Genomic DNA, 14,943 nt, shown 5'->3' on the forward strand with positions numbered 1-14,943 from the left:
CGAGAACGATCCAGTGCATTGGATCAAGTTAGTACCCGATCAGAGTTGATCAGGTGTGTTGATTCATGATTAGTATCCGATCAGGGACGATCAGATCCGTTAGATCAAATAGTAACTGATCGGACGCGATCAGAGCCACTAGATTATACATATTCAACTAAAAGGTGTTGGTTAAAAGACATGAGACACATACCTTCAATAGGGTGCAATCTGTATCGTTAGATCTCAGATCAAACACAATCTAACGGTTATTAAATCAAGAGACATTAAATCACGAATCTTGATCAACAAACACAAAAATGATTGTAAAAAGTCAATTAGAAATCAGATTTCTTCACTGAAAATTTATGTGTTCTCCTCTCTCTAAATTTAAGCTCTAGGCATTATTTTTTTTTTGTCCGAATATTTTAGACTAAATTGGATTGTACATAATCTGATTTAGTAACTTGAGTGTAGACTTCTTTGTATCCTGAAGGTATTTATTCTTTGATACCTTGTGTACTTTATTTCAACTAGTAGGAGAATATTTGTCTAAAAGAGATTAAATCAGATTTAAGCCTAGAAATTAATTTTCTTCCTTCATAGAATTACTTCCGTTTTAAAAGTTTGAATTTCTAACATTTACATGGTTCACCCAAATACTACATCCAAGAAGGTATGAGTGTTGTAAAGGGTGAAGTCTCATTTTTGAAAAACATAATGCCCTATCATTAACATTAGTTCTTCCTTTACGTTAAAAACATGTAATACGAGTTTTATTATAAAATAAATATTTATATATATTGTTATTTATAATTTTTCTAATTTCATTTTCATACCGTTAGTTCGGCCCTACAAGTGAACTTTTCTGGGTCTGCCCCTGACGCAATCCATTCATAAAGGGTGTGAACTCTTGGAGTAGTAATTACAGCTAATTTAATGTACTGAAATTGATTAAGAATCAACACAACTTATGATTTATTTTTACACTTTCTACATTGCTCTTGGGTTTCTAGACAACTCTAACATGGTAACAGAAAGGGGTGTCAATGAGTACCGTTCTAATCAGATTAGAGTGGAGTCTAAAAGGAATCGAACTTTAGTTTGAAATTTTTTATTAAATCATATCTTTACTAGATCAAATTGTAATTATGTTATTGATATATGTTTTCAATTCTTGAAAGGAAAAAAACTGACTAATATCCATAATTCAAGACGTTTCCAATTTGACTTTTCTTTACAATTGAAATAGATAACAATTGGATAAATACAGTGATTCCAGTTGTAGATAATTCTGAACCCTATCCATTGACACCCTAAGTAACAGCCGTAGTAAGAAAGTTCAGATTTGATAATTATTTGGCAAGGCTTCAATTTGGTTAATTTGGATAAATTAAGAAAAGTTTCGTAAAATAATTGGGATACAAATGAGGTTTTCGGTTTCTTACTTAAAAAACAAAAAAAAAAAAACATCTTCAACCTCCCATAAAATTCCCTCATTCTTGAGATTTGAATGTTGAAGAAAATAAAATTTTCAGGATAAAGGACAAAAATCTTGACATATGCCACAATTAAACGTAAAGTCATCGATAAATCCATGATTCACCAATTTAATTGCTTGGTCCCCTTTTCATGTAATTTTGAAAAAATTCGGAGAGATTGTTGTGACTATGGTGACCGCAACAATGTCTACTCCCCAAGAAAAATATTGCTAGAGGAGGAGAGGGGAGGGGGGAAGTTTTGTTGAAATTACTTGATTATGTTTTTCCTTTTTTTTTTTTTTTTTATTAATTTGGTACACATTTAATTTTTTTTACAACTAGAAGGTGGCATGTACAAATGAGCATGTGTTAAAGAGACTTATTTGTAATTTAAAATATTGATTAAAATTTTTTTGGATATTATGTAGTAAATTATAATTTGAAAAGTGACCACCTGATTATATAGTCGTGTACTGCAATTTTCTTGATTTTTAAATAAAATAACTTTAATTATATTAAATTTAACGGTAAAGGTGGGGGCATTTGTGAGGTCCAAATTTTTTGCATCAAACCATTTGTGAGACATTAAATGGTGATTTTGAAAATTACATGATAAAAAAGATATTTTTGTATTTTTAAAAATTAATTAATATGATTTCAGGTGACATCCAAATTTTAGTGTCCAACGACTTTTAATCTGCCTTGTCTCCTTATAATAGTAAAGACAAAGGTATGGTTTTTTAGGGTGATTTAGACATAGGTCATTTGGCCCCCCACATTATTGAGACTTACATCCTCATATTTTAATCAATATTTGAGATACATCCCCATGTTTTTAAGGTTGATAGAAATATATGTATTCTAATTTTGGGGTACAACCACTTCTAATCCGCCTTCTCTCCTCATAATAGTGATGATAAGGCATGGTTTTTTGGGGGTGATTTAGACAGGTCATTAGGCCCCACGTTAGTTAGACACACATCCCCATATGTTAGTCTATATTTGAGATACACCCCCATATTTTTAAGATTGATATAATTTTGAGTTGACTCAGTATTAAATTTCATTTAAACCAGTTCACACAGCCAAGTCAGAAATTCAATGCGTGAGATTAGAAAATCATTTAACAAAAGAAAAAGAAAAAAAAAAAAAGAAACACAAAAAGCAGAGATTAGAAAATCGTTTATATATTATATTTTATGTTTTCTATTGATAATGTTGCAGCTGTACACGGGCCATGATGTTAGGTTGTCGAAAATGACGGTACACGTACAGACACTAAGACACTGATGATGCTTATATTGTTTGATAGCTAGCAATAATTGTGATAGTGATAGTGACAGTGACAGTGATAGTGATAATGAGGGCTTAGACCGATAGTTACAGTTGATTGACATATGGCAATCTCAACTTTGGGGGATTCAAGTCTAGGTTACTAAAAGAAAAAAATAATAATAATAACAACAGACTCCCCTGACGTGGCATGTGCATATGATAATATTTTTTCTCGAGATACATAACTTCATATGTTAATGAGGATGTATAGTTGTGTTTCCTGAGGAAAAAAATATATATATATAGATCTATTCACATGCCACGTAAGGAGTAAATGGACGGCTAAGCTGATTTATCATGATGATCTTATACTAATATGTCATGTCTCTAATATTAGATGAGGCAATCTCTTTTTTTTTTTTTTGATAAATAGTAATTCATTCATATAATAGAATGAGGTCGGTCGAGATGACCAACCAGACATTACAAATCGACAATAAACACCAATAAAGCAACAAATCCCATCCCGATTATGCATAAAATCTTTCAAGAGTAGACCCCTAAACTCCATATAGACTTTGGACCAACAAAAATTAAATTACAAAGTAGAAATAATCATATCTGAGCAATCTTTTTGTTTCCCTTCAAAGATACGTCTATTTCTTTCAAACCACACCCCCGAGTAGATTGCGAATGATGTGATACTCCACAACCCCATTTTTGCACCACCAAAAGAATCTCCAATTGCCTGACCAAGAATTAGATGAGGCATTCTCATAACACAATAATTAGAGATGGAGCTAATAATAGATTTTCTTTGGTCTTGAACCCAGGACCTCAAAGTTACATTGCAGTTTTAGCCTATATATCTTATATAAGAAGATAATCAAAGATTCTAAAGAAAACTTCATGAGGATTACCAATTGTAATTGATAGGCACCAAGTGAAGAGCAGATTTCTTGTGGACAGTAATACCAGCTAAATGCTCATCCATATTTATGTCTTCCTTCTTCATTCCACTGGGCAATTTCCAATCAAAACAGTAAAGGAGATTTGCGAGTGCGAGTTCCATCATTGAATTTGCCATTGTAATTCCAGGACAACCCCTTCGACCTGCTCCGAATGGCAAGAACTCAAAATGTTGTCCTTTAAAATCGATGGAACTATCAATAAACCTCTCTGGAATGAATTCATCTGGGTTTTCCCAATATTGGGGGTTTCTTCCAATGGCCCAAGTATTCACTAGGATGCTTGTTTTGGGATACACGTCGTATCCGTTAATCTTACAATGACGCATACATTCTCGTGGAATCAATAATGCCCCTGGTGGGTGAAGTCTTAAAGTCTCTTTCACCACCATTTTAAGGTACTGAAGTTGATGAAGATCTTTTTCTTCCACAATCCCTTTGTTTCTAACACAAGTTCTAATCTCTTCTTGCACTTTCTTCATTGCTTTTGGGTTTCTAGACAGCTCTGCCATTGCCCACACCATGGTAAGAGCAGATGAGTCTACTCCAGCAAGAAAAATATTCTGAAATTAACATATTGAAGCAATGAAATATCTTAGTGATTCTCCTATAATCAGATTTAGAAATCGACTAATTAAAGCGACATACACAAAAAAAGAAGGCAAGGATCGTAGCTCACCATAAGGATTGCCTTGATGTGGTCTTTGGTGATATGAATTGCACTTCTTTGATCCCTTATTACTCCAAGCAAGACATCTATGATGTCTTCTTGCTCTTCTTTTGTCCTCTCAAGATCGAGGTGTTCATCGATGACTTGCTGGTAGAAAGTGTCAAACTGCTGAAAACACTTCTCAAGTCTCCCACGGAGTCCAGTAAATACATCGATGATCCACCCGATATAAGGAATAAAGTCGGCTACAAAGAAACAACCTAACACGCCCATGGCCTCAACAACAATTTCATGAAATTTATTGCCATCAAACTCTCTTCCATCACAACTCTTACCAAAAGCAACCCTACAAATAATGTGGGCTGTGAGAGAAAAGAGCTTCTCAGTGAGATTAATAGGATGCGATGAAGATTGGGAGATAGAGTTAATCATAAGTGCAACCTCTTCTGCCCTGACATGTCCAAATGCTTGCACCCTATTCATGCTAAAAAGCTCAAGAACGCAAATTTTACGCATCTCCCTCCAATAGTCACTATAGGGACTAAAAGCAACATCTAAGAAATTGTAAGAAAGATGCCTTGAGCCTGAAGAAGAAGTTCTACTGCAAAAGTTGATGTCGTAAGTCTTCAAGACCTCTCTTGCCATTTCGGCTGAGGAAATGATTAGTGTAGGTTTACTACCAAATTGTAAAAGCATGATGGGACCGTAAAGCTTGGAGAGGTTCCATAGAGAACGATGAGGCAACTCACCAAGTTGGTGCAAGTTACCTATGATGGGAAGCTTAGGAGGGGTAGGAGGAAGGTTAAAAGTTTTGTTCCCATATTTCTTCTTTTGTGTAAGAAGCAACAGGAGGAGGAGGAGGACGAGAAGCAGAAGGAGAGACAGCCACAAAGACATGTTCTAGACTGTAGAGAGGAGTTAGTGTGCAAATTAGTGAATTTTATGAGTGAATGGCCCCCTTTAAATAACCTGCAGTAGGAATGTGGATCCTTATAAAAAAATAACAAGTGACCTCTACATTTCAACTTCTGATTAAAATACCCACAAAAAAACAAAAAAACCAACTTTTTTTTTTCTAAAAAGAAAATATGCTCAATTGCAAACTTGTTACTGTGTTCCAGCCATAATATCAAAATGGTGCAATATTCATTTTAACTCAAGAAATAGTAAATTATCATTTTCGAAAAATAAGTTATTTTACCAAAATGATAAAATTTTAAATGAATAATATTACATTACGAAAAACACACATTCCCGTTTTTTTTTAAACAATGTACATATCCCCTGTTTAACTAAACAAATATTAATATAATTGTTTTAGTACAGTATGATGAAATAAACTAAATCTTGAAGGGAAATATCATTGTATTAAAATAATTATATTTCTATCTATCTACTTAAACAGGGATACGTAGAATGTTTTATAATAATAAAAATGGTAAAACGGGCATTTTTGGCATTAAATACTGTTCATTTAAAATTTTATTATTTTGATAATTAACTTATTTTTTAAAACGATAATTGATCATTTTTGGAATTAAGTGCACCATTTAGGTCATTTAATATTTATGTACCATTTTGGGAAATTTTGTAAAAAAAAGTCATTTTGATAATTTTGTAAATTTTTTTTTTATAGAACTAAATATAACTAGTGTAAGAAAATATACACAACAAACAAACAGAAAGCTTTATTTCAAAGATTTCGTCAACTAAATGAATCATGTTTCCTCTTTCCACTCTATTTAGAGTCAATCTTCTATCATTGAAATTGAGTTCTAATGCATTTTCATTTTCTCCATCCACATTGTGTTGATTCTTAGTTAATTTACCAAAACATGCACTAAAAATTGAAAATTACTAAAATGGTGCACTATTCATGTTAATTTCGAAAATGGTAGTTAATATGTTTGAAAATAAGTTATTTTACCAAAATGGTAAAATTTTAAATGAACAATGTTTTGATATTAAAAAAATAACCTTTTAACATCTTTTTTATAAAACAATATACACATTTTAAGTAAGCCAGTAGAAATATAACTGTTTTAGTGCTTGATGTTTCTTTTCAAGATTTTGTTTAGGGAAAATTCTAGAAAAATAATACATTACTTATTTAAAAAATTCAAAATTTTCCTGAAAACCGATAGTTGGATAGTCAATTTTCCTAAATAAATATATGTTGAATTATTTATAATATTAAATGTGATTTCTGCATTTATAGATAATATAATAAATTATACTGTAAAGTATATAAAGTAAATTTGTTTTATATTATTTTATAATTTATCATTTTTATAATATTTTTTATACATGATATTAAAATAATAATTATAAATTTTAGTAGTTTTTATTTTTCTATAATAATAATAATTATTTATATTATAATTGTTTATTTTTATTTTTTGTAAATCGAGATTAATCATGAGAGTTGTTATTGCACTCTAATTTTTAATTATTACACCCCAATATTTTAAATTAATTATCACATGTTACAAAGGTTTGGCACCCGAACTTTTACAAAAATTCTTAACCGATGAGCTTAACCAAACAAGTAATTACACAATGTGTATAAGACTTAACACTAACACTCCATTTTGACTGAGTAGTTCAACTTCACAAAAGACTTAAGCACAATTTTGATTGATTGGTTTCGTTTTACTTATTGCTTAAACACCGTTTTGATTGATTGGTTCAGCTTTACACGTAACTTAACATTGACAACTTAATTAGTTATCAATGTACAACCACTTTGATTGGCTTCACAATGACAACCAATTTTGATTAACTTATGCTCAATAATTAGTTGTTATATTAATAATTATTATTTGTAACTATTATACTTACAAATAATATTCATAATTACATATATTATCAACATTATTTTTGACAACCAAAAGAAAAATGATATAATCAATACTATTTGTTATATTAATAATTAATTATAATTATTATATTAAAAAAATTATTAATACCTACAAATAATAATTTTTTTATAATTATAATTATTATATATATATATTTTACAATTTTTCTTAAAATAAGATTAAATTATTACAAAAATAATATAGTATTTTATTATTATTAAATAGTTACTAATTTTCATACATTTAAAAAAAAATAACAATATAACAAAATTTAAAACATTAACACTTTTTTCTGATTTTTTCAAAATGTGAGCGCATTGGGAGCTTTTGACGAAGTGAGAGTGAGTGAGTAGGAGAACATGGTCCGCTATCTATCTATACCATGAAAAGTGACATTCCAACTGTTGGTTTTCTAATTTTCTCCATCCTTGGAAGATGTTACCCGGCAGAAAAAATACAAAAAATTAATTTTACAACAAATGTTAATTGATCCAACTAAATTGAACCCACATCTGATACCTTCGTGAGAATAATTTGACATATTTCAGGTCTAGTTTTCATATTTTAACACAATTACTAAAAGGAAAATTCAAATGTGTCGGATGCCAATAAGAGTGGAAGAAAACTACAAAAATGTCTATATTTGACGACCCAAGGTAATCAAATTTCATAAAATTCGACAGATCAAGGCGTCAAATTTTTTGTTGTCAATTATTTTTTTTAATAAACCGAAACTGTCAAATTTATAGAGGATGGGAGAAATTTAAAGACTCTAAGCTGTCGAATTAGGGAACCGATAAAAATTTTCAATGTTCATGGCCCATCAAAATTCGATTTCTAAAATTTGTGGGTTTTGACTAGTCAAATTTTCTTGTCAAAATTTTCAGTTCTCACATAATGTTCCCCTTACTTTTTTGTTTTGGAAAATGAAAAAATTCATTCCCTGGTCATGGGTAACCTTTATTTCACCTCCCATGTAATACATTACTTTGGTTCCTAAACGAATAATGAAAAAACAAATAAGCAATCTTCTAGAAAAAGAAATATGTAGAAATCTCTCTATTGTAATAAGTTGAACATAAAAGAACCATTTCATGATCTCATGAAGACTAATGTTATCTTTATAATTTAAAATTAAGATTGAGATTTGGTTATGAAAATTATGATATCTCAAGAAGGCTTAAGATTATCTTTATTATTTAAGAATGAGAACAAGATTAAATATCAGGAATGATGTTGAAAATTGTCCATTCCTTTTAAGGGGTGAATGAGATTTCAAATCAGTCAAAAGTCATTATTACTTAGGGTCATTTGTTCAAATGGATTACCACCACATTATCAATCCAACACCACAGTCCTCTAGATTTCATGGAAAAATTTAGATGAAAAAAAACTTAAATTTTTTTATTCTTTTGAGCTTAATCCAAAGTTTTTAAAATGGATGGCTACCAAAATTTCAACTTGCTCCTAAATTTAAATTTAAAATTAAATAGTGATTTAGAAATTTGTTTGGTTAAAGTTCATAGAATTGAGTGCTTTACAATCCTAAGCATTGAATCATGTTTTCAGATACCACAAGTTGAGCCCAAGGACCCTAAGTACTTAAGGCCAGACGGATTATTCAATAATCCGTACAAATATTATTGAAAGGATGTAGTTGCCTATATGTCAACTACTTATCAATAGGTAATTGGGGTTATATATTGCATGTTAACTAAGCTTTTTGGGTGATCAATTTTTCATTTTGATAACAAATCAATTGTGATTATTTTCATGCAATAGGTGATTGCCAAAGTCATATAGTATTGATCAATATTGTATTCATCTCTATTTGATCAAGTGTAACCAGTCTTGATTATCATTCACCACCACTTTTAATAGCTGATCGTACCCCAATTAACAATTTAGGGTGCATTATGTGAGGGGAGCTACGATGACCATATGTTTGACTAGCAGATTTCCTTCCATGTGACACACCCAAAAGTATTAATAAATGCCTTTTTAATCTCCAAGGACTTTCATGTTATGATTCGTGAATATACCTCAATCTTGAGGAAATCATGTAAACCGTTGTTTGTGTTTCCCCATCTCGTGAGGAAATCATATTTAGCCTCCATGCAGCATATTTTCTTAACATGTCAACCTCACGAGATGGGGAAAACACATGTTATGTCAGATGAGAGTAACCGTGCGACCATCGATAACCATACGCACTAGAACGAGTTGGGATTTACTATCAATAAAAATGGATATTAGCTGTAAAGTAACCAATAACTTCCACGTTTCCATAAGATGTGAAATTCAAAACACATCCCACGATTTTTGTATTGGGTGGTGTTTGGAGGCCCTAAAGAGAGTCAAACATTGTGCCGAATATTTTTTAAATATATGGGTTATAAGTTTTGGAATAGGCTAATTTTTATGAGGATATGATCCCTATGATGAGGAGATCATCATCATAAAAAATCCACCTATTCCGAAACTTCTAACCCCATCAAAAGTGGTCTACAAAAATCTGACGGTCCATGATTCTTACAAGTTAAACTAGGGTTAGATGTTTTGGAATTAGCTGATTTTTGGTGAGGTGATCTCTTCACCATAGAGATCACCCTCACAAAAAATCAGCCCATTCCGAAATTTCAAACCCCTTGGCCCTCTTTAGGGCCTCCAAACACTTCCCTTTTGTGTTTCTACCACTTAAAGTAGATGAATAATGATGAATGCACACAGTTTTTGGTACGTGACTGATGTGTCAAGAGCACAAAACCTCATATCTTTTTCTAGTGTATCCCCAAGAAAAAGATCTATGGTTCTGTGGCTTTACCACATCAGCCGTGTACCAACCGCATGCATTCATCACGACTCAAAGTAGATACATATTATCTCATAGTTGATTTTAACAGCTTAACAACCAACACTTGTGAGTCATGCTACACTTACATCGTACAACACTTTCTATATAAAGCCATTGCTTTTTCTTCACTACACAACACTCGCATCTCAAGGAAAAGCATCTATAATTCTCTGCACACTACCGTCAGCACAGTGCCGAGGGCAGTGTTTTAGGAAGTCAGTTTAGCATGTCTCAATCCAATTTTTAAGAAAATGTGTTGCATACTTGTGCAACCCCCATCCTATTTAGGAACTAGATCAGCTTAGAATTGAGCTTTAATTTGGAAAAGGTCTTAGGTCTTGTTTCGAAACTTGTCGCATTATGTGAAAGTACTTTTGTGAAATTATTTCAAAGTCATGATAAATTGATGATCTAAAACTGATGCTCTCTGATGTGACAGTGCATAGAATCATAGATCTTTTTTTTCGGGATACACAAGGAAAAAGATCTACGGTTATGTTCACTTGCCACATCAGAGAGCACATAAAGAGCACCAATTATCACTAGTCTTATTTTCATAGGATGCACTTTCTTAGGAGCATTTTTGGCACAATTGGACGTTTAGTGTCTCAGAAAAATTCTATCTTGCCATGGACAGACCATGTTCTATATACTCTTAATTTGTTTTTTTAGGGTTTTGTTTAGTATATATGAGTTATTGGGAGAAAGATTACCGATGAATAAATACAACATGGTACAAGAAAAAAATAAAATAATTTGGTCTGAATTTGTTGGGAGTTTAGTAGGTGGGTGGGGGCGGAACATGGGTTAAGTCTAGACCAACTCTTTGGAAAAATTCGAATAAACCCATTTCTTTAAGTGGAAGGTACGTGGGTATATAGGATTGGCTGTAATAATGTAGGTCGACAATTTTATAAATTAATGTGGCTGGTTTAACGTATCATTTGTTTAAGGGAAAATTACTTAAAGAATTCTGATAGAGGGATTTATTTCTAAATAGTCCCTAAGTTTAGCGCGGTAGCAGGATAGGACATTTAGTAAACTTTTTTATTTATTAATGGTCCCTCATTATTACCGAACTCATTACTTTTTTATTTATTATTGAATTCGACACTGGTAAAATCCACCCATTTGCAATTTTTGAGTATTTTTTTTACTAATATATATGGAAAGATTGACTAAAAACTTGAGATAATGACTTGTTTAGATGATTTCAACCCAAAAGTTTAATTCATGATTGATTTTCATCCAAAAACTAAGAAAAAAAAAGTGAAAAAAATCTTAATTTTTTACATACATCTTCTAAATATTTGAAAGAAAAAAAAAAAAAAAAGCCTTGAAAATGACTTCTTCTTTATTCTTAAATTCTTTCTGACAGAATATTGGAGTCTTTGAAACTCGATTAAGATGCCAAAAAATTCAACTTTTTTTTTATGAAATCGATAACCTTGAATAGTTAGAACATTCAATCGGAAGAAATGTAGGAGTTGAGGTCTAGGGACTATGAAGAAAAGAAAAATTTATTGAATGGACATTAAGAGAGTGCCTAAAACTTAGGGACTATTTAGAAAATAGTCCCCTACCAGAGTCTTTTAAGCAATTTTTCCTTTATTTAATCTCCGAGAAATAATAGTCCAAAAATAATAGAGAACAGCCTTCATAATCAACACCTTTTCCTAAGGATTTAGTGGTGGTTAAATTAATCTTTTTTTCCATTCTACTCTATACTTTATTCAGGGGATTTGGGACCAGCATATTGTAGTGTAAAGGAAATACCACATGGTAGAAAGCAAACTAATATAGTACCAAGTACAGCCCAATAAATTAAAGTAGAAGTTCAACAAATTAAAAGGGAAAATATATATAATAATCTATCAATATTTTATTTTTTTGGATGGCAATGTTAACAAAATTTATTACTAAACCGTTCGAGGCATCCCCACAAGTCACTAGGCTTTCAGTGATACATAGTAATTTTTCATATCAACTCCTTTGTTTACCATGTGAAAACTGAAAATTTTGACAAGGGAATTTGATGGGCTAAAGCCCACAAATTTTATAAATCAAATTTTGATCTTCTATAACTATTAAAAAAATTTATATTCCTCAATTCGACTGTTTAGAATCATCAAATTTCTATCATCTTTCATTAATTTAATGGGTTCAATTTGTCTAAAAAAATGAAATTGACAATAAAAAATTTGACGTCTTAATCCAAGGAATTTTATGAAATTCGACAGTCTTAAGCTGTCAAATATAAGCTACCACATACAGACATTGAGACACTGGTGGCATATATTGTTTGATAGCAAGCAATAATAGAGATGGTGGTAGTGACAGTGACAGTGACAGTGATAAGGAGGGCTTAGACCCAAAGGTCTGTTGATTGACATATGGCAATCTCAACTTTTTGACATCATTTTGATTCAAGTCTAGCTCACTCCTAAAAGAAGAAAGAATAATGACAACTGACTCCCACCTATACTCTCCTGACGTGGCACGTGCATATAATAATATTTTCTCCCTCGGGATACACAACTTCACATTTTAATGAGGATGTATAATTGTGTTTTCTGAGGGAAAAAAAATATATATGTAGTTCTATTCACATGCCACAGGGGGAGTATGTCAGGAAAGAGCTTATATCAGATGGTTTATCGTGATGAACTTGTAACAATATTTCATGTCTCTAATATTACATGAGACATTCTCATAACACGATAATTAGAGATGGAGCTAATAATTGGTAATCCTCAAAGTTACATTGCAGTTTAATCCTACATATCTTGTATAAGAAGATAATCAAAGATTCTAAAGAAAACTTCATGAGGATTACCAATTGTAATTGATAGGCACCAAGTGAAGAGCAGATTTCTTGTGGACAGTAATACCAGCTAAATGCTCATCCATATTTATGTCTTCTTTCTTCATTCCATTCGGCAATTTCCAATCAAAACAATAAAGGAGATTCCCAAGTATGATTTCCATCATTGAATTTGCCATAGTAATTGCAGGACAACCCCTTCGACCTGCTCCGAATGGCAAGAAATCAAAATGTTGTCCTTTAAAATCGATGGAACTATCCATAAACCTCTCTGGAATGAATTCATCTGGGTTTTCCCAATATTCAGGGTTTCTTCCGATGGCCCAAACATTCACTAGGATGCTTGTTTTGGGATACACGTCGTATCCGTTAATCTTACAATGACGCATACATTCTCGTGGAATCAATAAGGGTGGGTGAAGTCTTAGAGTCTCTTTCACCACCATTTTAAGGTACTGAAGTTGATGAAGATCTTTTTCTTCCACAATCCCTTTGTTTCTAACACAAGTTCTGATCTCTTCTTGCACTTTCTTCATGGCTTTTGGGTTTCTAGATAGCTCTGCCATTGCCCACACCATGGTAAGGGAAGGTGAGTCTACTCCACCAAGAAAAATATTCTGAAATTAACATATTGAAGCAATGAAATATCTTAGTGATTCTCCTATAATTAGATTTAGAAATCGACTAATTAAAGCCACACACACACCCCCCCCCCCCCCAAAAAAAAAGGCAAGGATCGTAACTCACCATAAGGATTGCCTTGATGTGGTCTTTCGTGATATGAATTGCACTTCTTTGATCCCTTATTACTCCAAGCAAGACATCTATGATGTCTTCTTGCTCTGCTTTTGTCCTCTCAAGATCAAGGTGCTCATCGATGACTTGCTGGTAGAAAGTGTCCAACTGCTGAAAACACTTCTCAAGTCTCCCATGGAGTCCAGTGAACACATCGATGATCCACCCGATATAAGGAATAAAGTCGGCTGCAAAGAAACTACCTAACATGTCCACGGCCTCAACAACAATTTCACGAAATTTATTGCCATCAAACTCTCTTCCATCACAACTTTTACCAAAAGCAACCCTACAAGTAATGTGGGCTGTGAGAGAAAAAAGCTTCTCAGTGAGATTAATAGGATGCGATGAAGATTGGGAGATAGAGTTAATCATAAGTGCAACCTCTTCTGCCCTCACATGCCCAAATGCTTGCACCCTATTCATGCTAAAAACCTCAAGAATGCAAATTTTACGCATCTCCCTCCAATAGTCACTATAGGGACTAAAAGCAACATCTAAGAAATTGTAAGAAAGATGCCTTGAGCCTGAAGAAGAAGTTCTACTGCAAAAGTTGATGTCGTAAGTCTTGAAGACCTCTCTTGCCATTTCGGCTGAGGAAATGATTAATGTAGGTTTACTACCAAATTGTAAAAGCATGATGGGACCGTAAAGCTTGGAGAGGTTCCATAGAGAACGATGAGCCAACTCACCAAGTTGGTGCAAGTTACCTATGATGGGAAGCTTAGGAGGGGTAGGAGGAAGGTTAAAAGTTTTGTTCCCATGTTTATTCTTTTGTGTAAGAAGCAACAGGAGGAGTAGGAGGACGAGAAGGAGGAGGAGAGACAGCCACAAAGACATCTTCTAGACTGTAGAGAGGAGTTAGTGTGCAAATTAGTGAATTTTATAAGTAAATGGCCCCCTTTAAATAACATGCAGTAGGAATGTAGGATCCTTATCAGAGAAAAACAAGTGGCCTCTACATTTCAACTTTTGATTAAAATACCCACCAAAAAAAAAAAAAAACCAACTTTTTTTCTTCTAAAAAGAAAATATGCTCAATTGCAAACTTGTTACTGTGTTCCAGACATAAACGTGCATTGCAAATTGCAAAATTATCAAAATGGTGCAATATTCATTTTAACTCAGGAAAAAGTAAATTATCATTTTCGAAAATAAGTTATTTTACCAAAATGATAAAATTTTAAATGAATAATATTATATTACCAAAAACACACATTCCCGTTTTTTTTTATA

General features: G+C 32.3%; 2 protein-coding genes across 2 annotated transcripts; both read right to left on the bottom strand.

Annotated features, from left to right (window-relative positions):
* Window positions 1-3,512: 3,512 nt before the first annotated feature.
* LOC147398697 (cytochrome P450 71B34-like) lies at window positions 3,513-5,334 on the bottom strand. Its single transcript, XM_086447954.1, has 2 exons — window positions 4,383-5,334; window positions 3,513-4,266 (listed from the first exon to the last, which is right to left on the bottom strand). Exons 1-2 carry the CDS (start codon window positions 5,268-5,270, stop codon window positions 3,652-3,654), a joined length of 1,503 nt encoding a protein of 500 aa, XP_086304080.1. The 5' UTR covers window positions 5,271-5,334; the 3' UTR covers window positions 3,513-3,651.
* Window positions 5,335-12,834: 7,500 nt separating this feature from the next.
* LOC147398698 (cytochrome P450 71B34-like) lies at window positions 12,835-14,568 on the bottom strand. The gene is made up of 2 exons (XM_086447956.1): window positions 13,660-14,568; window positions 12,835-13,529 (listed from the first exon to the last, which is right to left on the bottom strand). The coding sequence occupies exons 1-2, from the start codon at window positions 14,545-14,547 to the stop codon at window positions 12,921-12,923; spliced, it is 1,497 nt and encodes a 498-aa protein (XP_086304082.1). The 5' UTR covers window positions 14,548-14,568; the 3' UTR covers window positions 12,835-12,920.
* Window positions 14,569-14,943: the final 375 nt, after the last annotated feature.

This window comes from Akebia trifoliata, chromosome 7 (genome assembly GCF_017979445.1).
Source record: "Akebia trifoliata isolate Shusen 1 chromosome 7, ASM1797944v1, whole genome shotgun sequence".
Lineage (NCBI taxonomy): Eukaryota > Viridiplantae > Streptophyta > Magnoliopsida > Ranunculales > Lardizabalaceae > Akebia > Akebia trifoliata.

Bases quoted from the DNA above. Each gene is read 5' to 3' on its own strand.
- LOC147398698 (XM_086447956.1), bottom strand. From the start codon at position 14,547: ATGTCTTTGTGGCTGTCTCTCCTCCTCCTTCTCGTCCTCCTACTCCTC. The intron at 13,530-13,659 runs GTGAGTTACGAT...TGTTAATTTCAG, and splicing joins ACATCAAGGCAATCCTTATG to AATATTTTTCTTGGTGGAGT.
- LOC147398697 (XM_086447954.1), bottom strand. From the start codon at position 5,270: ATGTCTTTGTGGCTGTCTCTCCTTCTGCTTCTCGTCCTCCTCCTCCTC. The intron at 4,267-4,382 runs GTGAGCTACGAT...TGTTAATTTCAG, and splicing joins ACATCAAGGCAATCCTTATG to AATATTTTTCTTGCTGGAGT.